Source organism: Trichosurus vulpecula, chromosome 3, assembly GCF_011100635.1.
Source record: "Trichosurus vulpecula isolate mTriVul1 chromosome 3, mTriVul1.pri, whole genome shotgun sequence".
Lineage (NCBI taxonomy): Eukaryota > Metazoa > Chordata > Mammalia > Diprotodontia > Phalangeridae > Trichosurus > Trichosurus vulpecula.
This window is the reverse complement of record NC_050575.1, coordinates 217450573-217478322: the sequence shown is the minus strand read 5'-3', so window position 1 is coordinate 217478322 and position 27750 is coordinate 217450573. Positions and strand designations below refer to the sequence as shown.

The 27750-nt window shown below is 34.5% G+C and overlaps 1 protein-coding gene across 1 annotated transcript in view; it reads left to right on the top strand.

Annotated features, from left to right (window-relative positions):
• The window catches only part of MEMO1 (mediator of cell motility 1), a 121354-nt gene extending 99887 nt beyond the window's left edge, over positions 1 to 21467 (top strand). Inside the window, exons 7-9 of the mRNA XM_036751559.1 lie at positions 2986 to 3062; positions 18684 to 18788; positions 20791 to 21467. Coding sequence (XP_036607454.1) covers positions 2986 to 3062; positions 18684 to 18788; positions 20791 to 20922 — 314 coding nt within the window. The 3' untranslated portion in view covers positions 20923 to 21467. The remainder of the gene's footprint in view (positions 1 to 2985; positions 3063 to 18683; positions 18789 to 20790) is intronic.
• The last annotated feature ends 6283 nt before the right edge of the window (positions 21468 to 27750 follow it).

Below are 27750 nucleotides of genomic sequence, written 5' to 3'. Positions count from 1 at the left end.
CAAAGAGTAAGGTTTCTGCTTTACAGGATTTTTTCTTGGGTTATTTTTCCTCTCATCTTTTGAATTTGAAAAGAACTGAGGGAAGGCACCTGAAGAAACTACTGACTTACACTCACTAGGGGAGTTCCAAAGCTTGTACTGCTTCTAGGGGGCAGTGTCAATGGCTCTTAAAGCTAGAAAGCTCATACTTGGAGTTGAAACAGGGGCTCAAAGAATCCATTTTCCCAGTGTACCTTCTGAAAGGATAAGTTTCAGGTAAGTAATTTTCTCTTACTATGTGATGTGTAGTATGCTTTTTTCATACTTATAAAAGTGCACAAGTTCACTTGTCCAGGAAAGTGGGCAGCTGCAGAAACTGATTTTAATGTTGAAAATGTTAAATATTGTGACTCAAAATATATTGGTAGTTAAGACACATTTGAAATCACAGGGTTTTTTCCCCCCCTTTAAGTCAACAACAAAAAATATTTGAGGGTATACTTATGTACGAGATATTATGCTAGATACTAAGACTTCCAGGTGTAATTAATCTGGTTAATAACTCCTTTTTATTTTTTTAAGAAATAAAAACCCCACATTATTCCATGGCCTCTTTTCACTGAGATTTTAATATACATGTCAAGATGGTAGCAGTGTTAAGTCAGTTAAGATTACTCTGAGAATAAAAGCCCTAAGTATTTCTGAATCATATAAAGTGATATAATTTCTGTATTTAATTAATATTTAGGTACTTATCAGCTAAGATAGGAATGTAAGCTCTTTTAAGGCAAGACCTCTTGTTTTCTTTTTTCTTTCTAACACTGGTGCCTCTTATAATACCTTCCACGCAGTAAGCACCTAATGAATATTTCTTGAATTGAACTAAGTTAGGTACATCCTCCTTAGCTCTTTAGTGGGAATTAGCTCTATATGTGGGAATGCTAATAATGGGTCAAAGGGTATATCAACCATTTGCTTCAATTTATCCTATGTATTTTTTATTATGACTCAGCTTGTAACATTGTATCCCAATTTAAAATCAAGGTTTCTCTTGATATTATGTTTTAGTGTGTATTTTTCTTGCAAACAGAGTTCTTAAAATTATTTTTAAATGGTCCACACCAGATGAAAGCTATTTTGAAGTACAGTAACATTTCACTGATCATGCAGACTTTGACAATCACTAACATCTGGAACATAACTGCAGTCCTGGAAATAAGCAGAATATTTTTCTTCATGGCAAATAGCTACCATAAATTTTATGTACTTTACTCCATAGGAGAGGGAGAATCAAGCCAGAATTCAATTCAAGCCAGAAACTTGCCTTTAAGGCAGCAGATTAGAAGTTCACACTGGCCACAAATAGGAAGCAGCCACAAGGGACAGTACTTCTGGTATAAAAGCACAGCAATATTAAAAATAGCTTTACAAAACCTCAGTTCCCTTGGAGTTGGCAGTTGTATTATCTGGTAGTAAATAGTTGATCCTGAGTTATCAAGAATATTTTAGGTGATATTTTGTATATTCTAAGCAGGCAGAAAAGTGAGTTGTGCATCTTAAATTTTTGTCAAAGGTGATTAAAATGAAAAACTTTGGCAATCCGTAAATTTTTACTCGTGTACAGCTCCTCTCTGCCACAGGATAAATGAGTTGGTACTGTCTATCCATATTTAGTTTTTCCTTTAAGAGACAATCTTGAAAATGATGCGAAGATTTTTTAACTGCCCCTTATTTTGAAGTGAATCATCCTAGTAGGTGAGAAGATTTGAGAGATAGCCAGCTTTATCTTTAATAATAGAGTTGTGAAGACCTACCATCTTCCATGAGATGATAGGATGAAGGCTCATATATAAAACATTGCTCTAGGGTAGAACTTAAATTCATCAGGCCTATGTGCACAGCTCTGCTATAGAGTAATCTTTATCAAGAATCATTTAACCTTACTAGTTGTCTTTTTTTCCCTATTGTAAAATGAAAAGCTTTGTTTCTTCCAACTCTAAATCTATTATCTGGTTTTAGAAATTGAATAATATGCTAAATATAATGCATCTTTAAAGATTAAACCACCTCTTTAATCACTAATTTAATCCAGATTGTCAGACTGTAAAAAATTGTGCAGGTACCTGTGTAATATGTACTAGTCTTAAGAATCACGATCCACAGTGTGTTGTGGTTATCCCTGTAGCAAAGAATGGTGAGGACAAAATTGTATCAGCATGTCCTTTGTTGCCCAGTTCTTTTAAGCAGGTTTCTTTTTTTTTTTCTTTTTGCCCCTTTGGCTCTTTCTGTTTGTCTATTTTTGGAAAATGACTGTATAAAAGTTGTACTTCTACCTGGATACTGTTATTGAAATATAAGTCAAGAGGAGTGCACTATTTATTAGAATTACTCTTTCTTGCAACTCATTTATTCTTCAATTAAGGAACCTATATTGACCTTTCTCAAAAAGAAAAATTTTGAACAAAGGACAAACACTTGTATTTTTAGGTTGGGAAAACCACAGGCATGAGCCACCTGTATATCTCTGACCTCCATAGATTTCTTATAATGGAGATTAATCTTTGCTCCAAAATCTAAGCTTTCTGTGGCTTGTCAGATTCAGGTTGTTTGTTTCCACTGAATTGCTCTAAAGAATATTTTGTGTACCTAATTTTCATTATTGCAAGAATTGTAAATGTCTTCTTCACTGACCAACTATACTTAACCATGCTTCTAACTTTTTAAGCTGTTTTGTGTTTCTTTTTTAATCTTTTATTTTGCTGGTAACTTTACTATTTTACAATTTGGAATACCTTTTAACGTTAAAAATGCTGTGATGATTATAATTTCTTTATTACAATACCAAATTCACCTTTTTTGGCTTACTAAGGGCTCATGGGAATGACTCACAGAGGCTTAAGCATCTATGCTTTGCCTTCCATGAGGACTGAACTTATTTTGGTAAACATTTGCTTTTTTAGCTTCTAATTTTCCCTATTTTATTTTGTACATAATATTTGTTTCAAGGTCAAAGGTTCCGTTACAGTTACTATGATGAATCCCAGGGGGAGATTTATAGATCCATTGAACATCTAGATAAAATGGTAAGTCTTCCAGGTGTTGGGGTGTTAATAATAATTTTTCTTCTGCAGTCTCAAACAAGAATTTCAAGAACCTGATGTTATCGTATACAATTGAATAATAGATCTTCCTATTTAACAATGTAAAAAAATGTATATTGTAATCATGTAAACATTGATTACAGAATAACCCCCTGCACAACTACTACAAATATCTTTCATCTTAATTTTTATTTGTCAAAGATTTCACGGTCATAATGAGAATAATCAGCAAACCTTATGACTTTGAAATTTACTTTTGGCAACCCAGTTTTTTGTGTATTGAGAATACTAACATCACTTTGGTTTTGATTCATATTTTTATGAATATTTAGAGATTTTAAAAAATGTGCTTTGATTCATTGTCCTTAGTTCGGTTACTGTTTCAATAGCTATTTGGTTATAATAGATTTTGTTTTGGTGGACAGGTTAAGTTATACCAAATTTAAAATCACTAAATGGCATGTGCCACAGAATGTAGGTGTAATGGCTACAGGCTTAATGGATTTTTGCTTTAAAAATATTCAATTTGGAAGGCTGTTGGGTTTTTTTTAGTCACCCCTATGTGAGGCAGTTCTTTTCTGAATTGATTCACAACCTACTGATAAAGGAGCGAAGTGTAGGAAATTTTGTATATGTATTTCGTAGACTATTCTAGGCTTGACAGTGGTGTAAAGGAAAAGATGACATGCTTAGGAAGATGAAGCTGTAGAGATCGATCATCTAGTTTGTTTCCTTAATATTATAAATAATTTATTGTAATTTAGTCATTGAGGTTTTATTTTAAATCTTAGAAATTTAGTTTTTAATTCCTTTTAACTTATTTGTAAATGTATTTCACTTCACTTTGAAATGAGTTGAAATGACCTAACATTTAGGGACAGCTAGAATTTTTCCATAGCAAATTTTGTGATATGTTTATAGAGTTATTATATATCACTCTTCTTGGCATAATTGATAAATAACGGAAAAGTTGTCATTAGTAAGTACAAAACAGTTAGGTATTATAAGCCCTATGGTTCTACAAATCCTCTTATAGTGTACATAAGTTATTTTCTGTCTGGGATTGAGAAATGTTAGGGATTGTCTTTCTATGAATTCTTATTTCTTTAAAATTTAAAATTTTTAAGGAGTAGCATATATTGTTATTTCAGGAGCTAAAAGCTCATCTAGATGTTTATCTAGGCTGGTATACAAGAGTGCAGGAAGTGTTAACATTGAATTTTGGTAACATTTTTCTTGAGAATAGCAGTCATTACATTTTTATTGGTACTCCTTTAAAAATGTTACTACTAGTTAGCTTTCTGTTTTAAATTGGAGCTCACCCATCACTGGAGCTTTCAATTGAGTTTTAGTAGCCTAGAAATTAGTTGTATCATTTATATAAATTATCATTGGAAAAACAACTTTTGACTGTTGAATTTCTTGCCAGGATGTAGCAAAGTGTTTACATGTTATGAAGAACCAAATGGAATGATCAGAATCTGATATCCGTAAATGTTCTCTATAAAGAGGCATGGCCTTTTACAAAAAGATGTGTTGTTTTTTCTTTTTTTCCCCAAGTTATTGGTAGGTCTTTTCTCTCATTCTGTATGGATTATAAGAAATAAAAAAGATAAGCCCACACCTTTTAGAAAATCAGTCCCAAGATGTGATCAAAATAAATAAAGCTAGTATTCTAGGGGAATGACTTATGACAAAGTTAGAGTAGGGGTTAAATATCTCCCCCCTCCACTCCCCCCAAAATAATGCTTCTTCTGCTAAAGGAAACAGGGAAACTACATTTGCGTTGTGGCCATGCTGCTTGTGTTTGATGCTCATTTCATCGTAGCAAGTGATCGTGTTTTGTCATCTGAGTTTGCAAGGCCAATGCTTAGGAAGCTGTTTATTTCATTTTAGGGACTGCATCTCCAGTTAGGATTATACTGTCACCAGGCTTTCTTTAGGCATGATTAAATGAAAGAGACAAATTGAGCATGTTCTCCCATTTAGCTGTGATTTTTCATTAAAACAATTAAAAATAAATATTAATTTATAAGTTTAAAGAGATGCAATCAGTTAAATACATTTTCTTCCTCATATCAAACTATTATATTAGAGGCAATATGAAATAGTAGTTAGAATGCTGGGGTTGGAATCAAGAAAACCTTGGTTTAAGTCCTTTATGACATATATTGGCCTGTATATCCAGCTCTAGGACTTTCATAAGAAGTCATAGAAGGGTTGCAATTTGCCTTAATGGAGGTTTCTATTTTGGGAGTTACCCATTTTGACATATTAATAGATCCCTTGTCATATTCATGTATGAAACTAGTGGCCCTAAGAGCTGAATCTAATTCTGCTTCTATTATTAAGCCTGAGTAGAACTAATTCATTGGGAACATTTCTCGAAGTTATGTCTTCTTTTAGTTTAAGTGGTTTTTAACCTCCCCACTAGGTTTGATAGACTTTCTGAGCTGTTCTGCAGTGGTGGAATAGCAGGCCTGGATTTGGGAAGACCAGAGTTCAAATGTGGCCTTATCCCCTTAGTAGCACTGTGATCAAGTCGTTTAGCCTCTGTTTGCCTCAGTTTCCTCATCTGTAAAATGGGGATAATAATAACAACTACTTCCCAGAGTTGTGAGGAACAAACGAGAGAATGTTTGTGAAGGAATCACACGGAGCTATTGTTCTTGTTCCTGTTAATGACAACTGCCTTTTTTAGGGTTGGGGGGAAGACAGAAGAGGTCCTAGAATACTTCCTCTTCTTCCTGACAAGATGGGAATCTCTTTCTTGTTCTCTGTAATTCTCTTGGATTCTAGTTTGTAGAGGTGTGTGAATCTTTACCCTAAATATCTAATTTCTTTGCTATCCGTCCTTAAAAACTTTTGGACGTAGATTTGTGTTGTGGTTAATTTAAAACACTGTTCCTGTTTGTACATTAAATCTTTTTTTGGAGGGGGGAGGGCTGATTCCTTTAGCAGTGACTTTATCTGAGTGACTAGAGTGACTAGACCCAGTGGGGATAGAGTTGGATCTAGAGTAAGGAAGACCACCTGAGTTCAATACTAGCTACTTGACTCTGGGCAAGTCAATCTCTGTCTGCCTCTATTTCCTTATCTATAAAATGGGAGTAATAGTGGCATCTACTTCTCAGAGGTGTTGTAAAGATCAGATGATATGATTTTTTTAGTTGTATTTATTAAACGTCTACTATGTGCCAGGCACTGTGCTAAGTTTTGGGAATACAGAAAAAAATCAGTGAAAGGGAGCAGAGAAATAGAATAAGAACTTGAGATGAATTACTTTCCTCAGCTGAATATTGAATTTAGCTCTGAATTTCATTTTTAAAAATTTTTTTTGATTTTTTTTTTTTAAATTTTTAGTTTACAACCCTCAGTTCCACAAGTTTTTGAGTTCCAAATTTTCTTCACCTCCCCTCTCCCCCCAAGACGGCATGGAATCTGACATATGTTTTACGTATACCTTCACATTAAAATTATTTACACAATAGTCACATCGTAAAGAAGAACCATGATCAATGGAGTAAATCATGGGAAAGAAGAAACAAAACCAAAAAAGACAAGAGAGAAGAAAAAAAAAGAAAGAAAAAGAGAGCAGATAGTTTGCCTCAATCTGCATTCAGACTCCATAGTTCTTTCTCTGGATGTAGATAGCTCTTTCCATCATGAGTCCTTTGGAGCTGTCTTTGAGCCTTGTGTTGCTGAGAAGAGCCAAGTCTATCAAAGTTAGTCATCAGTATGTCTGTGTGTACAATGTTCTCCTGGTTCTGCTCCTCTCACTCAGCGTCATATCATGTAGGTCTTTCCATGTTATTATGAAGTCTGTATCTTTCCCATTTCTTATAGCACAATACTATTCCATTACCTTCATATACCACAGCTTGTTTAGCCATTCCCCAGTTGATGGGCATCCCCTTGTTTTCCAATTCTTTGCTACCACAAAAAGAGCCGCTATATAAATATTTTTGTACATACGGGTCCTTTTCCCCCTTGTGTAATCTCTTTGGGATACAGCCCTAGAAGTGGTATTGCTGGGTCAAAGGGTATACACATTTTTATACACCTTTGGGTATAGTTCCAAATTGCTCTTCAGAATGGCTGGATCAGTTCACAATTCCACCAGCAATTTAACAGTGTTCCAATTTTCCTATATCCTCTCCAGCATTTATCATTTTCCTGTTTTGTTATTTTAGCTAATGTGACAGGAGAGATGTGGTACTTAAGAGTTGTTTGATTTGCATTTCTCTAATCAGTAGTGACTTAGAGAATTTTTTCATATGCTTATAGATAATCTTTCATTTCTTCTTCTGAAAACTGCCTGTTCATATCCTTTGACCATTTCTCAATTGGGGAATGACTTGTTTTCTTATCAATTTGGCTCAGTTCCCTGTATATTTTAGATATGAAGCCTTTATCAGAGACACTGGTTGTAAAGATTTTCTCCCAGTTTTATGCTTCCTTCCTAATCTTTGTTGCATTGTCTTTGTTTATACAAAACTTTTCAATTTAACATAATTAAAATTATCCATTTTGCATTTTGTAATGTTCTCTAGCTCTTGTTGGGTCATGAATTCTTCCCTTTCCCATAAATCTGACAGGTAGATTATTCCTTGTTCTCCCAAATTGCTTATAGTATCAGCCTTTATTCCTAAATCATGAACCCATTTTGACTTTATTTTGGTATATGGTGTAAGATATTGGTCCATGCCCAGTTTCTGCCCTACCATTTTCCAATTTTCCCAGCAGTTTTTGTGAAATAGTGAATTCTTAGTCCAGAAGCTGGGTTCTTACTTACTGTGGACTATTCCTCTCTTAATGCTCCCTAAATTCTCATTAGCATTTTTGGCTACCACATCACATTATTTACTCAGAGCCTTCAGCCCTTTAAAACTCTCAGATTATTTTTTTTGGATGAACTGCTGTCTTTCCACATCTCTTTCATCTTGTATTTTTAAAGTTGATTCTTTGACCCTAAGTGGAAGACTTCATATTTATCCCCGTTAAATTGCACTGTATTAAATTTGGTCCTTTGTTGACAGTTTCTCATCTGATGTATTAGTCATAGATTCTATTTTGGTCTCTTCAGCAAATTTAATTTTTGCCATCTATATCGTTGTCCAAGGTTTATGGATAAAAATGAAAAAAGATAATGTGGTGTAGTGGAAAGAGTGCCGTATTTAGAAAGTAGAGACTTTGAATTTGAATCCCATCTCTCCCACATATCTATGTAACTGACCTTTGACAATTCAGTCATTCTCTGGGCCTCATTTTACTGGTCTGTAAAATGAGAGAATTGGACTACATTATATCTGAAGTTCCTTTTAGCTAAAAATTTATCATATGTTGAGCAACACAGGGTCTAAGCAGATCCCTAGGTTACTCTATTAGAGACCTTCTTAGAGACCAAGTTGATATCAACCTATTAATGACAATTCTTAGGGTCTGGTCATTAAGACAGTTTAAATCTACTTAACTGTACTATTGTTTACTCCATATTTCTCATCATTTGATAGAGCACAAATGTTCACTTGGAGGGATAAACTCTTGTTTGTCTTGGATTCAAAAAGGAATTTAATAGCTTAAATCCTGATGTAAAGGACATTGTGTAATATTCCCAGTGTCATTCTTTAACATTTTTCCCCCTAATACCTGTCTCCTGTGAAAGCTAAAGGAATAACATTAATTCTTAGCATTGCAAAGGTGTTACCATAGATAGCTAAGGTTTAATTATCCATTGTTTTTTGTTATTCTTGGTTAACATACAGAGATAGAACTTAGAGAATCAGAACAATGGTTAGTAAATATATCTGTTAGGTTTGCTCTGAGAGAGCTGAGTTCTCAGGTGAAACTTAGGCTAGTGCCCATTTAATCTCTGATTACTGTGTGAAGTGCTGATGTTCTAGGTTGTGGATGAGAGATGGAGCTGTATTTAATACCAAATGTGCACAAAGCAGAGGTGAATTTGAGTTATAAGTTTGACTTGTATTTTCTTCCAGTTAGAGGGCTAACTTTCTACATGGAAGTAAGCTATAGGAATGACCTTGAGTTGGGCCAGTATTTCATTCAAATTTGTAAATCTTAAAAAGATAATATATGTGAGCTATTAATAAACAAATATTTAATCTTTTTAACCATTTTGGGTCATTTGAGAGCCTAAAGTTCTATACCAGATCTAATTTGCCCTGAAAAATTTTTTTTGACAACTTTTACTAGTCAACTGCCTCCACTATGAAATAACCATAGCTTGCTCTCTGTAGAATGTTTGATTTTGATTAGAAATGTACTCTTAAATGCCTGAGTGAATTAACCTGTTGCATGGGGTTTTTTAGCGTATACTTCAATACCTAGAATGTCTGCAATTTTGTCAATATGAATACTTTCCTTACTTAGCAGATAGTCTTCAAGAATTGCTGGGGGCTGAAAATTTTGTTAGCCCATCTTTTGGTCAGCCAGCCTGATGAGTTATGTCTCTCTGAATTTAGCTAAGTTAATGCTTGGACAATAATTGGCGGTGGGCCACCCTATATTTGAAGCCTCTCCAGCGTGGGTAGGTGCTGTCAGAATTTGCACTTGACTTGTTTAGGCTAAGAATCCAGAGTTACATCCACATAGTGCTGAGGCATCAGAACAGGATGTTAGAGAGATAATTTTTTATTATTGAGGTCCATCGATCTAAATGTTGGAGAAAATTTACCCCCCAAAAATAATTTTGGTTTTAGTATAATTTATGCTTAGCTGCTCTCTCTCTGAAAATAGTTGGCCAACATGCTTAGTTTCTTATGTTTCTTCCTAGTTCAAGGTAATCAAACCATGCCATTTGTGTAGAGGAGGATGATTCTTTTTTTATTTGATATAACTGAGAGGTGTACCTAATTAATTCATCCTGTAATTGTACTAAATTGTTTAAATAGAAATCCGTGACATAGCCCTGCTTTTTGTACCATTTGGGAATGAAATTTTATTTACATAAAGTTATTCCTTAATTTTACTAAAATTTTAGCAATATGACATAGGCTTTGAAAAGAAGCAGTAATCTGGCCTGGAATTTATAGCAATATCTTATAATTGAAGTCACAGGCAATTTCTTACTATGGGGTCTAAAGATGATTAGAGATGAGTGAAAAATCTTATGTTGTACCTCAACATTCATTTAACAAATATTGATTTTATGTGTAACATTCTCCTCCACAAAATTTAAACTCTTTAAAGACAGAAACATTCGTTTTTGTCTTTGTTGGCCCCAATCTGTAGTAAATGCTTAATAAATGCTTATTTATCAAGTGTAAAATCATGCTGGGGAACACAAGGAAAAGTATAGTATAATCTTTAGAATCTAATCAGAGGTAAATAACTATATAGAGTATTATATGAAATTAGCAGTAAGGAAGATACAAAATGCTCTCCTTAGGAGAGGATGGAGAGATTACTTTTTAACTTAAATCGCTTAGATAAGTAATGTGGTACCCCTAGCAGAGAAGTCTAGTATAGTAGAAAATGCAGGATTTAGAATCAGAGAATCTGGGTTAGGATCCTCCAACTTATTGTGTGATCTTGGAACTTAGTTCTTTTCTGTAGAAGTAGGGAGTTCAACTAGAATAATCCTATACAACAGTGTAGCAATGACCATTTCTTCTGCTTTAAACCTGCTTGCTCCTCATGTACAATTTTAGATGGAGAGACCTAACCCAGCAATTTGTTAGAAGAAAATTGGCATTGAGTTTGGTGACTGGCTGTATTCAATGTGAGCATGACCCTCTAATGAGACTGTAATGTGAAATAGAGAAGATTTCCTTCAGTGCCAAAGAGATGTATCTTTTATGCCTTTGGGGTTATCTGATTCTGTACTTCCTGGTTGATACCATAAAATGGACGCATGTAGATAGAGTTGTAGTAAAATAGTTTAAGTCTTACAATATGAAAGTTTGTATACTTCATAGGTAGAGCTTTTTAAGATGGGGAAATATTTGACAAGGAATCTGCAAGCCTGGAGAGAGTGGGGTTAAGTGTAGGGGAGGTCAGCCTCAAGGCTGGAGTCATAAATCAAGGAGATTTGGAAGAAAATTTATATCCAGGAATAGGATGGTTATTGTTCATTTTTCCTTGATAAATAGTAGGATATGTAGGCAAATTTCAGACTTCAAAGCAAATGCCTTAATTCCAACTGTCACCACATAGAGCTTCATCTGATACTATTTTCAATCAATCTGTCTCCCTCTGCTCAGTCCCCCCCCCCCCCCCCCCCCCCCCCCCCCCCCGCCCCCGGAAACTTACACTATTAGGAATTTCACCCCATCTGTGGAAGATTAAAGGATGTTGAAGGCTCTGCCGTTTGAAAAATGGAGTAACCTAAGAGAGTTGTGGACACTTCCAACATATTAAAGATCCTGCTTGAAGTGATCCCAACTCAAATCACCATCTCCTCAGTTTTCACAAAAGTAGAAAGTTGTGAAGTACTCATTTTTTTGAAAATTAGAATTTTCTTAAAAGTTATTTCTTGATGGGAAGATATATCTGTATAGAAACCAATGTTATATATATAGTAATACAGATTAGCATAAAGGCCAATGTAAAGCGAATTCTAATAAGCTTAGTTAAGGATCTTTTATTATGCCTCTCATTGGAAAAGCCTTACTCAGATCCTCCTGCTTATTTTCCAAAATTGAATTTGTTAAAGATTTGTATTGGGTGGTTCTTTCTGGGGATGAATTCCTGCCTGCCTTGTTCCTAGTCTATTGCTGATCGAGAGGCTTGGTCAATCAGTGCTAGATATTTCTATAGGTAGGAAAATGTGGTTTTTAGTTTGTAGATGTTTTCATAGGGTTATGGAGACTACATGGCTGTAGATATTTAAAAAACAAACAAAAACCCTTTTGTATTTTCACCCCAGAATTTTTCTCAATAATGAACTTTTATTTCTTTCTTGAAGAGAAATTTTTGTCTTCAACCACTCTTAGTTGCCAAGATTTAATATTTTTTAGATGTAAGGCAGACCTAAAGAATTTCCTGTCTTTTAGGTAAAGGGGCCTGGAGAAAATGTGCAGTTTGGAGCTGCTAAAATGGTTTCTATGTCTTTCTTGAGTTTTGCTATCCAATTACTAATATAATGAATGGTGAAATCTGTAATTGGCTAGAAAAATCATAAAAAAAGAGGTAATCCTAGATTATGTAACCAAAATGGCATAAATGTATGTTCTTATGTTACTTATGATGTAATTAAATTATAATTAAATTGTTTAGATCATGGATATCCTTTTTTCTTTGGGAAGAGTCTGTTTTCTAAGATGACGGTGTATTTTATTTTTTAAATTATAATAATACTTTGTATTTCAGTGAAGTCCACGTAGTGTCAGGGCTGCTGCTAACTCCCAGAACCTCTTTCTTGCTGATCATGGTCAAGTTGATCAGTAGTAGGTATTGGTGGTAGCAGGGAGGGTTAGACCCTTTTCCCATAGCTAAAGCAGAACTGTTGTAAACATTTTAGTTCTGTGGAAACACAAAAAAGAATGTTTTTAAATTATAAAATTTTGGACATTAGTGTGTCCTTTAGACCAGAGCTGTTCAAAATGAGGCACTGATTTATGCAGCCTACCTACAAGCATAGAAATTTACATAAATGCTTTGCTAAATGAAGCCGAGCTACCACAGAACCCTCACTAAAATGGCAAATTGAAATATATTGTCTATTGTTTCAATAAAAACCTAAGGTTGGAGAGCCCTGTTTTAAACCATGCTCCAAATTTTGATACTTTTATTGTTCTACTAGAAAATTTTACTTCATTGCCTAAGATTCCACAGTATGTAAGTCAGTAAAATAATGAGATAAGTTCAGCCTTTTCTCATCCTTTTAAAATTAATACGTCTCTTGACTATAAAATGTCCTTACCCCAAAATGTTTATTAATTTCATAATTGGGGGAAAGATTACAAATATATTGCATGGAAGAATAAATTGCATAGTGGGACACAAAGAGGAAAGAATAGGTAGGAATACAAACTAGAACTCCCAGATTGGTTGAAAAAAATGGTTAGCCATAATTTTTAAAAGTAGATAGTGTTAACCAAAAGTCATGCCTCTCCAAGATATGGATAGGAACTTGATTTATTACAGGAGAAAGACACATTCAGTGGGAAGTCCTTACACCAAGGAGCCCACCCTACAGACAGAGCCTTGAATATTTATGAAGTACAACAAAAGGGGAAGGTCTCATGGGAGGATAATCTCCTTCCAAATGGGAGTGGCATTGGAGGAGGAAGAAAGCAGTAGGGGACTGGAAGTGAGAAGGGAGAAGGAGGGTGTGGGAAAGTAGGACCATGGAGGGAAGATGTTCTACTTATTTGAAAGGGTCCTAGTTGCACAGTTTATCAGTCTGGGTAGACTGGCCAGAGCCAGGCTTGTAGCTGACTTGGGGGGGGATGGGGAAAGGGGTTTCATCTCTGGAAAACAGGGCAACTCAACAAGTTCAGGGGGCCCCTCCATAGTAAATAATGAAGGGCTTCTTGTGATATAACTGATTATAATTTGAAAAAAAATATTTTTGTGATTGAAAATATGCTGTTTGAATAACTACTGTAACCAGATCAGAAGGTATAGTGTAACACTGATTTTGAGAGCTGTAGGTGACTCATTTGTAAATATGTTGTTTTAAAATAATTCATAAATAGACAAGTTGTATGTGATATTTTTAAAGCTATTTTTAGAAATACGGGCCATTGTGTATCGTTGCAGCATATTACAACTTTTTCTCTGCCGTATTTATTAGTAAAGCTTTTAACAAATTACTACTTACGTAAATGAGTTTCAATTTATTGTTCTTCTGTCCATTTTGTGCAGAAGGTACAAATTGACAGTGACATTTGGCACTTCTTTCTCCCAGTACAACAATGTAACTTGATCATAGCTTTTATTTTATTATTTATGGCACAAAAAACTTTATAGAGCATTCTTTTTAGGTAATTTTTCTATAGCTCATTACAACCTTAAGAATTTCAATAGGAAATTGTTTTAGAAATTTATTAAAATTAAAAGACTTGTTTGGTTCTCTAGTTCAGCTTGTACCTGGAGATGAATTACTACTTCAACATTCTTGACCTTAAAATGATTATTCAGCAATCCACTTGAATGCTTTCAATGGAGGACAACCCATTACTTCCCAGAGTAGCTGATTCTGTTTTTGACTGTCTCTCATTTTGGGGAAATTTTTCTATCAAACCAGATCTACCCCTTTGCATTTCTACCTGTTGACCCTCTCTTTGAGTTTAATAGGGAGACCTATTAAACAAGGTAAATTCTTTATTCTTCCATATGACAGCTCTTAGATAGCTTTGAAGGTAGCTCTCATGACTTTGCAAAGACTTTTCTTCTCTGGGCTAAACATCCTCACTTCTTTTTGCTGATTTTCATATTGGTCTGTCCTTCAGTTCCTCAGTGTCCTAGTTGCTTTGGATGCTCTCTGGATTAGCAATTTCTTTCCTAAAATGTAGCTTCCAAAACTCAACACATTACTCTCGATGTGGTCCAATGAGGACAAAGTTTAACTGGCCAGCCATTGCCCTTATTTTATTAATGTTACCTAGCCTAAGATGACCTTAGCTCTTGTGGCTGCAGTCTACTGTTGACTCATTGAGCTTGCAGTCTACTAGATTTTTTTCACTTAAGCTGTGAAACTATATCCAAAGGGGATGATTATATCTTCCTATACTAGATACAATTCGTTAAAAACAATAACAACCACTGCCACTAGCACCACAAAGAACTCGATTATACATGTCTCCCTATGAAATTTCACTTCTAAGACTTGGCCCTTTGTTCTACACCTGGGGACTGTAAACTGTGGCCCAAAGCTTGGCCCACTTGTTAGACTTAAGGTCTAAGATTTTTTTTTTCTTCCATTTTTAAATACAAAAATGTACAGAACAGATCACAGGCTAGATAGGCCAGGTTTGGCCCTAGAACTGTAGTTTGCTGACCCTCTGTTCTAACATGTCAAGATCATTTGTCATCCAACATTGGAGCTATTCCTCTTGGAAAAAAAGCAGAACTTAGCCATTCTTCTCATCCAGATAAATATATATCCCATTTAAAATTGCAAAATACATGTTTATTTTAATGATTTGGTAAATTATTTAAATTTATTTAAGTCTATGATAACATATGTAGTATGAGTAAACAGTAGTTTTTATAATTTGGGGTCTCTTGAAAGTGTTCCACTACTGGTTAATTTCTGATTCAGTTGGCTAGAGTTGACCTTGTCATACATATATAGAGGAACAACATTGATTTGTCTTTGTTTCCACATTGTAGGTCAGAATTTGCAGATCTTAATGAAAACTTAATATATAAAATATTGATTTATGAAATATATTCAGCTAAGAATACCACATGAACATTGGCAATTCAAGGTTCTCCTCCCCACACTGTGAGTTAAGGAGTTTACTTTCTGGGTTAGACTTTGCAAAGGAATAAATAACTTAGTTTTTGTTTCAAACTAAATCTAGGCTGTCTTGATGATGCTGCCGGCTCAATTGTTCAGAGTAGATTGTGGTATATGAGGCTTTTGTTGTGAATTTAGAATTGGGTTTCTTAGAAATGAATGGATGTCGACATATTTTAGGATGTTTTAAACTGGTTTTATTCCAGATCTTTAGAAAGTTATATATTTGCCTGAAATTGCCACTCATTGACAATATATTCTTTTTTTAAAAAAAAATAGTATTTTATTTTTTCCCAATTAGATGTATAGATAATTTTTAGCATTCTTTTTTTTAAAAAAAATCTGAGTTCCAAATTTTCTCCTTCCCTTCTTTACTTTCCCCTTCCCTAAGATGTTAAGTAATTTGATATATGTGTAATCATGTAAAAACATATTTCCATATTATTCTTGAAAAATATTTTGAGGGTAAGAAAATTTTATTAAGCCATCATTTTTGTGATACATTTTCTTTAGTGTCAAATAATTTTGATAATTGTATTGAACTAGTTGTTGAGGGGCGTGTGATTCCATAGCTATTTTTTGGCAGATGTACTGTATTCAGTTTGCTAATATTTTGTGAGCTCATTTTGTTATTTATGAAGGTTTTAAAAAAAATTTACATAATCTATGAAATTCAGATACTGGCAGTTTACTTTGAGATGGTGGCCATACTTCCTTACCAAAACAAAGAAACAAACAGTAACAGTACACTACTGTTGTATGTATTTGCCAAAGAATAGGTGAGTATGATTGTAATGATTTAAGTATTAACAGGTAAATGGCACATCCAGTTCATTACAGTTTTATCTCAGATGCAGTCTTCTTGTTATTCCAGATATTTTTCCTCAGTGCTGTTATGGTCTAACCAATGTTCAGTCATTATATATGCTTCTGCTTAATCATTTTCTTCTCTTACTCTATAGCTTCATATTTTTCTGTCTGAAAGTGTGATTGGATTGTTCTGTTCCTTAGGTTGCTTTTATAAAACAAATTTTTTGCTTTACTTTTGTAAAATGAAGAAACAAAACAATACTGCTTAAACCGCTTTGAGTTATTAAGATTGAAAATTGCACTAACCTCATTATAACCTTCTTTGTTATAGAGCATAATTCCATTTAAGGCAGTGACCTACAACTATCCAAAGGGGAATACTTACTGAAATGAAAAAAAAAAAAACCTTTCAAATGTTCCTCATAGCATAGACTGCCAAGGCCAGCATTACAGTGAAAGGTTCCAATGTACAAAGAATCCTTAGTATGATTATGAGATAGATTAGTAATCAATTAGAAGTTTCAAGAGATCTATTTTAGATCTAAGACAAGGTATTTTGCCCTTTGGGTCTTAGTTTCTTTATCTTTGAAACAAAGTTTCCTCTTATTTGAAGTCATCTCCAAATCACTTCTATTTGGTTTTGGAATGCATTATGTAATCTTTTTATATTGTAATTTTATGGTATAAGTTGTGGTTTGTTTATGTTGGATTTAAAATTAGTTAGCATTCTCTGAATTCACCCAAAGTTTCTAGAAAATGGTGATTGAAAAGTATGCATGGGGAAACCAGCTTTGAAATGAAAAATGTTCAGTAGATAAACCACAAAGTAGCAAATCAATAAACTGATAATTGAGAGTTAGTTGTATCTGCTCCTACTTGTTTTCAGATAGTAGTACAAGAAAAATAATATGTACTTTAAATATTTTAACTATCTTGAAAGAAAACTGTTTTACAAAAACAAATGCACAACATACCTATTGCTTCACTCCACTGATTTTTCCCTCCCATATTTATGTTATGATTATATTTTATTATAGTCTTTCAATAAATTATTCTCAGGTATTTTATTTAGTTCATTTAATTAAGTTATTCCATGAAATGAAAGCAAGCATAAAGTATATTTCAATGACTTTTTAGCTCTTTCTTGATATAATTTCTTAGCTACCTTTTAAATTTCTCTTGACATGTTCTAATCTAGTTTATTGAACACCTAGCATGCATTTGACATAAAAAATAAAACTGGATGCTAAAACATCCTTTGGATTAGTCTGGATCTTATTTTAATTATCTTATCCAGGTTAATAGCAGCAAAAGTTGTTAGTGCCCATATATAAGCAGGTGATTTGATGAAGTCACATATAGTAGAAATACTAGTAGACTTGAAGTCGGGAGAACTTGGGACCATAGGTCTCAGTTTTTTCATCTTTAAAATAGGCACTTGGACTAGATGACTTTAATAGTCCCTTCTAGCTCCAAAATGTGATTATTCTTTATAATTTATATTAAAGGTTAATGTGAGCAAGCTCCTAGATTTTCCTTTCTAGTGGTCAAACTGGTGGATCAATAATCCAACAAACATTTGTTAACCACTTATCATGAGCAGAATGCTGCTGTCTTAGATAGTCCTGCATTAAATGGATGAAGAGTCACTTTTCCAAGGAGAAGTGGAAATGTTCAAAACCTGTTTCTACCTTTTGTTTGTGAAAGAGTTCATTTTTTTGCTAGCATCAACCTTCAGTGAATTTTACCTTCTTTAAAAATAACTAATCACTAACTTAATTCATGATTACTCCCTTTTCTGGTTCCCCATCATTTAACAGCAAATCCTATGGCAAATGATCTAGTCTGTTTAATTCCTTAGGTATTGTTGTTGTTTTGTTTATAGTGTCTTGCGTACTTCAGGTGTTCAGGAAAATGTTAGGTGAATAATAAAAGGTTGTAGTCAGAAATGCTCAACTCTCACATATTCTTGCAAAAGGAGAATGGTGACATAGAGATACTGAAATATGGCAAATAATTTAAATTTTTATATTTAACTTTAGAATGCATTTTAGCATTTGCCCAATAAGCCAAATAGAAAACTGAAGTGTGTTCAGGGAATATGAACAGCCCAGAGTCAGAAACATGCCATTGACAAGAATAAAGAAACATGGCATTGACCAGAATAAAGGATTAAGATGTTCCTGTAGATTATTGCATAGGTAATTGATGGTTGAGTATAAGAGATATTACTCTAATTTGATATTTCACTAAATTTATTTAGTATGTTTTCTTTAACTAATTAATTATGATGCTTAGCTATTTAAAAGAACATTTCCCACATCTAATTAAAAGTAAAAATTTTTTCTTTTTTTTTTTTTCAGGGCATGAGTATTATAGAACAACTAGACCCCGTATCTTTTAGTAATTACTTGAAGAAATACCATAACACAATATGTGGAAGACATCCCATTGGGGTGTTACTAAATGTGAGTATTCATGTGAAACCTTGACTTTAGAGTTTGTTCCCATCCCAAATGAAAGGATTGGCATTAATTCATTCCTGGACATACTCAAAGTACCTTTTTTCCTGATTTGCCTTTAAAATGATAGTGCTATAACTATTCTTAAAGATATTTTTTTAAACTATCAGAGTGGAGTACAGTGCTATCTTATACTTGTTGGTCATCTCAGTGAGAGAATGTAAGTAGCATTGTGGAAGGAACACTCACTGCACTATACCTGGCTGTGCCACATAGTAGCCATGTGACATTTAGCAAGCCAGTCATACTCTTTAGGTTAGTTTTGAGTCCCTACCTTTATAAAATGAAAGGATTGGACTAGATAGCTATGGTTTTCCACAGCTCTGACATTGTATCAGATCCTTTCTTTTTGTGAACTCTTACCAAGACATTCTTTCAAAGATCTGTTTTGATTAGGAGCTACATTTTTGTAGGTTATCTATAGAGTAAACAAAAGCTTAGTTCCTGTTTTTTAAGAACTGTCTTAAGATATATAACATTGAATCTTCCTATATTGTAGCTTTATCTGAACAAGGAGAAAGGACCAAGAATTTTGGTGATTCAGACTTTAGAGAGGCAGTATAACAGTAAGAAAGATGGGTAGATAACCTAAGAGGAAGAATGGAAAACTAATTTAGGAAGCAGAAAAGACGTAGAACAAATAACAGGAGTAGGTAATTAATAAGGATTAGAGAAGGGATACAGAATCAGATTAGGTACCAGGAGATTTGGGATTTTCATCCTGATTTCACTAACTGTGTGACCTGGCAGCTTTACTTTAATATTCTTTCTTCCAAAAATGAAGGGCTTAGATGATTGTGACATCTCTTTCAACTCTAAAGTTCTGTTTTAGAGTTGAAAAATTTAACATGAAGGAGACAATATAGATGAGAGTTTGACATCAGAACCTTGATACCCATTGTGATTTGAAGGGCAATAAGAAATCAGTTGAAGGTTTTTAAGGAGGTGATTGCAAGTAATATGAACACAGTGGTTGGTACAGAGGGAACATTTTAATTTAAAGATTTTGCATTGCCTGCAGGGGTGTATATTGGCAGTTTTTAAGAATCCAAATTCAGTTGAACTTCAATTTTTTTCCCTTCTTAAGGGCCACCTCATCTATAAGTCCATTCTTGATTTTCCCATTTGCTACTGCTTCCCTCAGAATTGTTTTGTATTCAATATATTTTATCTTTACTCAATATTTACATGCTATTTCCCTTAGTAGAATGTTATTCTCTTATCGAGCTGGTTTCTTTCTTTGTTTTAATTTTCTCCTTGTATCCAAAGCACCTACCACAGTGCTTGGCATTTCACAGGTACTTAATACTTTTTCAATGAATGAATTACATCTGAGTGAACCAGTTAGTACTGGGACTAAGCTTATATATTTTAAAAATTAACAACTGAGCTCTATGGGTCCTTAAGGTTTGCAAAGTACTTTACATATTTTATCTCATTTGAATTTCACAAATCATGGCATCCCAATATTATAGATGAACGTGAACTGAAGCAGTGTTTCATTGGGCTCAACTCTGGTAAGGAAAAGTCTTCCATAGGTCAAGGGTGAAATAGAAATTTATCTTTGAGGCCAAAATTAATGAGGACTTGGAGGTAGGTATGTTAGGAGTAGCCTCATTAAATGTAGGGAGAAAGAGGACCTATAATTTAAGGTGACAGGTATATTGTTTGGATGAATGACAAGGTGATAGTATTTTCTACAGTAATAATAGTTGCTAACTTGGGGGAAGAACTTTGAAGAAAAAAACTGTCAGAATATTATTTACGAAACCTATTTAATGTGAAGGCAGCCCCAAATCTTTTAAAAACCTAAAAAAAGAAGGGTGAAAGGTAAAAAGGTTTAGAAATTATCGATGAAATTGAAGAGATAATCATTAATTATTTAATAATCCTAACTTCATGTATAATTTATGTCCTAACTATGTTTTTTCCCCCCTCTTTTCCTTAGGCTATCACAGAGCTCCAGAAGAATGGAATGAATATGAGCTTTTCATTTTTGAATTATGCCCAGTCAAGCCAGTGTAGAAACTGGCAAGACAGTTCAGTGAGTTATGCAGCTGGAGCACTTACAGTCCACTGAAGCTCTGAATACTCAGGGATACCACCTGCACATACTCATTCTCTAAATGGGGTCCCAGCCTAGCCCTTACAAAGATACAGTTCCTGGTCTTTGGGGATACTGAAACCTCAAAATTAATAGAACTTTCTTCTCTTCTTTTCTAGTAGGTGTAGTCCTTCCTTAATTTCGACTCATTATAAAATGCTTTCTTATTTAGGACAATGGAAGGAAGGAAGGCTGGCATCAAAAAATTTTATGATTTAAAAAAATGATGATGGATGTAAAGTCATGGCGGCAGATGGTCCTTCAAATACAACTGTAAAGCATTTACCATACTCTAAATTTGCACTCTTTGCAGATCTGTGCACATATATTCAGCTTTCAGAATAGTTTTGCAAATTGTAAACAAACAAAAAAGGGTGGAAGCTTTTTAATAATGAAAATTGCATTTATAAATGATCTGTATTAGAATATAATAAATCTCCAGTATAGTCAACTACTACCCGTGTTGTACAACAGATACCTTCTATTTTAGTTGCTAATAAAGGGCTACACAACTCAAATTAGTCTGATTTAAACTTATTGCTCTGTGGTATATATGTAGATTGCTTCTCGTTAACTTCATCTTAGAATTTTTATGTTCAGTTTGGAAAACACCTTCTTTGTAAGATAGTTCAAGATGTGTTTATATTTATATGAAGACTATTTCAGTTAAAGAAATTAGTATAATGTTATACTTTACAAGTTGGCTTTTCAAAGCTACATACAGTATGCCAAAATTGCTTTTAGGTATATGAAATCAAATTTTGTCACTAAATACCATGTTGTAGTAAACTTTACATTCAAATTTGGCAAAATAGGGTTGATTTTAGCCCTTCAGCTGCAAAGATTGTTTGCAGGATGCTAGTTTGCAAAGATTGTGGAACATGTCTTTTATGGTTATCGCCAAATACTTGCCACTGTGTTCCACAGTGCTTTAAAAAATTCAACCTTGTCTTGTACTCATTTTTTTCAGTAAGAAATCATTTTTTAAAAATCCCTTGCTGTTCCTACAGCTCCACTATTTAAATGGTAATTCTGTTTCTTTCCTCTTGCTTAATTTAGACTAAATTAGACTTAATTTGACTAAAAAATGTCATGATAGTAGTTATTATTTGTCCATCCTGTGTGTGCTAGATTGCATTAGTGTAGTCTAGTACTTGATTTCCCAGCTGTTGGATTCAATTTTAAAATCTTCAATACAATATCTGACAAGCACAATACTTCGGTGCCTTGCACCAAATGTATTCAAATATTTGATTTCACTATTTATCAAGCATTAATTTTTTTCTACCCAAGGAGTGATTTAAATGGTAATACCTTTCTAAATGGGGTAAAAGTTTCCTATGCATCTTTGTGGAAAAGTATGTCATTAGATTAGATATCAGTGATTTAAATCTTGGCATGTTCATAGGGAATTTTTTTGGAGGGGATGGTGGGATATTACAGTATCTTTTGCTTTATGGATTTAAATGACTTACATCAAAATTGATTGTGATATATGATTTTTTAATAAGCCAACCATTGTCCCTCCCGTAATGTTATTATAAAATTTACAATATATTTTTTGGGAAAAGTTTTCCAATTTGATGAGTTGTAATTTCCTTTTTAAAGAAAGAGGATAAGATGGTAGCCAGGCCTGCTAAATGCTGGCATTGTAGTACAGGGACTGCTTTTATAGTATTTTTTGAAGTGTAGAATCCTTCCCAATCACCTCTACCCTTTTCCAAGAACACAGGAACATCTGCCATGCCTGGGAATCCCCTGGCTCCACACTTATACCTCCTAGAGTTTAGTGCAACTACTTCTCTTTTTTTTTTTTTTGGTATATATTTACAGTGTCTCAGAGAGTTGGGCTATTGTAGCACACTTCAATAGTGAGTGCCACTATAACCCAGTCTGAAATTTCTTAGTGCCCTACTTTGTCAATTCTGGAAATTTGGTATTCTGGTAAAAATAAATTTGCTTTAAATGGAGAATATCTGTATTGATAACTTGATCAGTATCATTTTACACTATATAAACATCATGTAATTGAGAAAGAGCACTGGGTGAGATAGAAGGCCTTATTTCTAGTCTTGGCTTTCCACCTCCGTATCCTTGAGCAAGTTAATCACTCTGAGCCTCAATTCCTTCATAAGAAATGGACTAGATAATATGGACTAGATAATATGGACTAGATAATATCTGAGGTTCCTTCTAGCTCTAAACTTTTATGGTTCTATGAACTTAATCCATGGCAGTTCTGGTGTCACTTGTATAAAACAAGTTAAAACTGCTAAGTGATTGAAGTATAAGGTGCTATCTTTTTTCTTCATAGTATAAAGATTTTTTTTCTTATAACAATATGAAGAGAGCAGTTAATTTGTATTAGCTAAACGGAGTTAGTTCTGAAATGTTGGATCTAGGCTAATAGAATTTATGTGCCTTTAAAAAGTCTATAGCTTTTGGACAGATTTAAGCATTTTTAAACTGTATATAACATGGTTAAATTGACTTTTTAATTATCTACTTTATACTTCATTCGTGGTACATCACAGATTGATTTCCTTGCATTGCTCAGTGTACCTATGAGTGTTCGTTTCTCTCTACCACCTATGTTGTGATGTATTACTTAGAGAATACAACTTGATTTTTCATATCAACTTAAGTAAAAATGTCATCAAGAAGGCCTGTCATGGTTAAATAACAAAGCCTTCTTGCAGTAACAGAACATAAAACCATCTAGGTCATTATAATGAGGCAATGTGTGACACAAGATTGATTAAGAAACTAGGATTGGTGTGGAATGGGGTAGATCTGATCTAATTGCTTTATCTAGACTATCCAGGAAAGGATCTGGATCTGAAATGTTAAGATATAACAGTTTCCCAGATACCCAGGAAAATCTTTATTAGGGCTGTCTCTATAAGGAACACTTTGGAAAGTAGCTGTTTTAAGAGAAGCTTGACCAGCCGAGGCAATTTCATAGCTAATTGGTCATCCACTCTTCTTTGTGGAACTTTCTTGATCTTAAAGAGCCATAGTTAGCTATAGTAGTTACCTAAGAGCAGATTGAGCCTCTTTAGTCAGCCCAAGAGTATTCATTATCTCTATTAAAGAGAAAAGCTTTGTAAATCTTAAAGTGAAATATGTGTGTGAATTATTAATATTGTTGTAGTTTTTAAAAGAAAACTTCTGTCTCCAGAAACTAATATATCCCAATTTAGGCCTCTTTGTTGCCCATGTTCTTAGGGACATGGTTAAGTCAAACCTAGGACATGGCCTCCTTAGAGATAGAGATCCCAGTAAGATACCTCACTCCATGAGCCAGCTGGTGATGTAGGTTGAAGTACTGGTTCAGCTGGTGTGATAGAATCTAGAGCAGAGGTGGGGAACCTGCGTCCTTGAGGCCACATTTGGCCCTCTTAAGTCCTCAAGTGTGGCTCTTTGACTGAATCCAAACTTCATGGAACAAACCCCTTAATAAAAGGATCGTAAAATTTGGACTCAGTCAAGAGGCTATACCCAATGACCTGGAAGTCCACATGTGGCCTTGAGGCCACAGATTACCCACCCCGATCTGGAAACTTCCATATAAAGATGTCTCTAATGCAATGCTTAAGGCATCTGTGTTGACCCTCTGTTATTTAACCTTTTTTTTTTTTATTAGTTTGAGTGAAGGCACAAAAGGCATACTAATCAGTTTCGCAGATGGCACAAAACAGGGGTGTATATGACATAATCAGGATCCAGAAAGATTTCAGCTGATATGCTTGGACCAGTTCTAGTAAGATGAATTTGACAGGGATAAATAACTTATACTTCACTTCTGAAAGTCAACTTCATAAAGTACAAGATGAAGTAAGTGTGGCTAGGTAATTCATTTTAAAATGATAGGAGTGGGACTGGGTAAACTACAAGCTCAAAAAGAGTTGAAGGTGTGATATAGCTGGCCACAAAAGTTAATTTGGTCTTAGGTTAATTTAAGAGAGGAATAGCATTCAGGAATAAGATGGTAGTCCTGCATTCTTCCCTTTCTAGACCATTCCTCAAGTATTGGGTTCCTTTACATGCCACATTTCAGGAAAAATACTTATAAGTTGAGAGGAACCAGAAGAGGGTAACTAGGATGACAAGGAGCCTTGATGCCATGCCGTATGAGGATTAGTTGAAAGAACTTGGGGATGCTTGTTCTGAAGAAAATATTGCCTCCCCAAATTGGACCCTCCCTTGTAACAAAGAAAAACAGTTAAGCAGAATTGATCAACAGAGAGACCTCATCCAAAAACAGGTACAACATTCTGCCCCCTAGTTCTTGTTCTTACCAAGAGGAAGGAAGTTTGTTATATCATATTCTTTGGGACTGGACTAGGTTATATTTCAGTCTTTGGGACTGAGTTTGTTATTGCAGTTAATCTGAGTTCAACTCCCTTGTCTCAAGTGAGGGCTGTATGATGATTTGTTGGAGATACTATAGAGGAGATCCTTAATTCATTTGTTGGTTGGACTAGATGGCCTCTGAAATCTTTTCCAGCCCATCAGATTTTGTAGTGACAATTTGGATAGCATAGAAAAATTCAGTAGACAGCCAGACTCAATTTCTGTTTCCTAGACATTGTACAGAGCCTTAGTTTGTTACAAGAGTTCTTAGAGGTCAGCGTGGAGATTGACCATGGTGTCGTAGAGCAATGGGGTATAAAGAGTGGAAAGTAGCAAAAGTGTAAACTGCAATGGAGGAAATAGGGATTGTTTTATATGGGGCGGGGAGGGGAGGAACTCATTTGTAATGGAAATTAATCAGAATGAGCCATTTATTTTAGAGGTCTGTACTGCTCCAGAGTTAGGTTACTTAATTTGATCTGCCTTTTCATCTTGGGATGATGAGCTAACATCAAATGAAATTTGTTTTCAATTTTTTTTATTCTGAACTTACTATTTCTTTATACAAATAGAACAGAAAAAAGGATTACATGTGAAACCCCGAATCTATTATGTGCTGCTTACTTTAAAAAAAAATTATAATAAATTCAACGTGTTTCTTTCAAAGCTGGCCTGCTTGTCTCTGTTTCCTTTTGAGCTAATGTTCATGTAAAAAATGCTTCAGTGCCCCCTGCCCCCTTTTGGCAATACTGTTATAAGCTCCCTTCTTCCCTCTCCTAATAATCTCCCTCCCCAGTAGAAAAAAAAAAACACAATGCTTGTAACCAATAATCACAGTCAAGCAAAATTATCCTCCAAGTCGGTCATGTTCACAAACGTATGTCTTATTCTGCAACTTGAATCCTTCACCTCTTTATCATTGGTCTCCTAGAGGTGAGGTTGCTTATTGCGTTAATTAGAGTTCTTAAATCTTTGAAAGTTGTTTTCCTTTACAGTGTTGTTAGGGTTATAGGAATCTTGACCTGGAAAACAGGAAAGAAGATATGACAAAAACTGATTTGATGCTCACTGTCAAATGTGAACTTGTCCAGGATTCCACAGAGGTTGAAAACCTTGTGTAAGATCAAACGAGTAGTCATGGGCTGTATTGATGGCTTCCATCTTTTGGTAGGAGCAGAATTTACATGTGAATATGAACATACCACCAGACTTTACAGGTGACAAGGTAGAAGCTTTTCCTTAATCCACATTTCCCAGATGATAGCATCTTTCTTTCTTTGACAGACACAGGATTAAATGTGGAGTGGTCTGTTCTTATTTTCTCCCAACGTCTTCTCACACTTTAATCCTCCAGAGAGTTGCTGTTGAGGAAATTATCCTCTCCTGTACTTAGGCTCAAATTGACTGTCACTTGTAGATCATTAGCTTTATAGGATTTAGTTGGGACTGTTTTGCTGGTTAGGGTTGTTTCCTTTGCCAATGATGTGTATCACAGATTCCATGAGAATATTAACTTATTTATCCTGAAACTAGCTATATGATGGATTAGAAAGTTAAAGTAAAAAATGGGCCAGTGATTTGCAAGTTGGGATTGTCAGTACAGATGATTCCGATGTTAAAGCCCTTCAGAGAGTTGCCAGAATTTAAATATGTTTGATAGCACATAGTTCTTCTCCTAGTTAAGTTGTATAGATGATAATGTACAAAAAAGGTAAAGACACAGTTACACCTTTTTGTGCCCTTCAAATTGATCTAACAAGACATTGGTACTTCAAATTTTTACCATAAGATAGAGCTGGACCTGATTACCTCCAAATTAGGGCTAACCAGTGTCGTAGTGTCTTAAAGGTGCTTCAGGGACTATTAGAGAGCTTGAGTTTCTTCACAGTGAATTAAATAAGAATCCCAGGAACTATGTGAAGGCCTTAGCTACCTCTGAGTTGTCACTCTAGGACAGTATTTTGCAGATCCATTTTAATTCCTTTGAGTGAGTAAAGCAGGTAAGATAATATCCAAAAAACTGGGGAATTGGGTTAGCTTAATGGGGTCAGGATGAATCAACAGTCTATTGAAGCTGATAAAAAAATAAAATGTGTCCCAGTTAAAAGAAATAATCATGATGCAGCTAGGTGCGCAGTGAGTAGAGCATCGGCCCTGGAGTCAGGAGGACCTGAGTTCAAATTCGGCCTCAGATACTTGACACACTAGCTGTGTGACCTTGTGCAAGTCACTTAACCCCAATTGCCCTGCCTTTCACCCTCAAAAAAAGAAATAATCATTCCATACCTTTCACAGGTCAATCCACACATGTTAATATCATGTTCAGTACTGTGTGCTATATTTTAAGAGAGTCCTAGTAACTAGAGTACATTTGGAGAAGGATGATCAGATTGGTTAAGTGTAGAAATTGTGAAAAGAACTGTTGAAGGTTTTACTTTGCTTGGAATA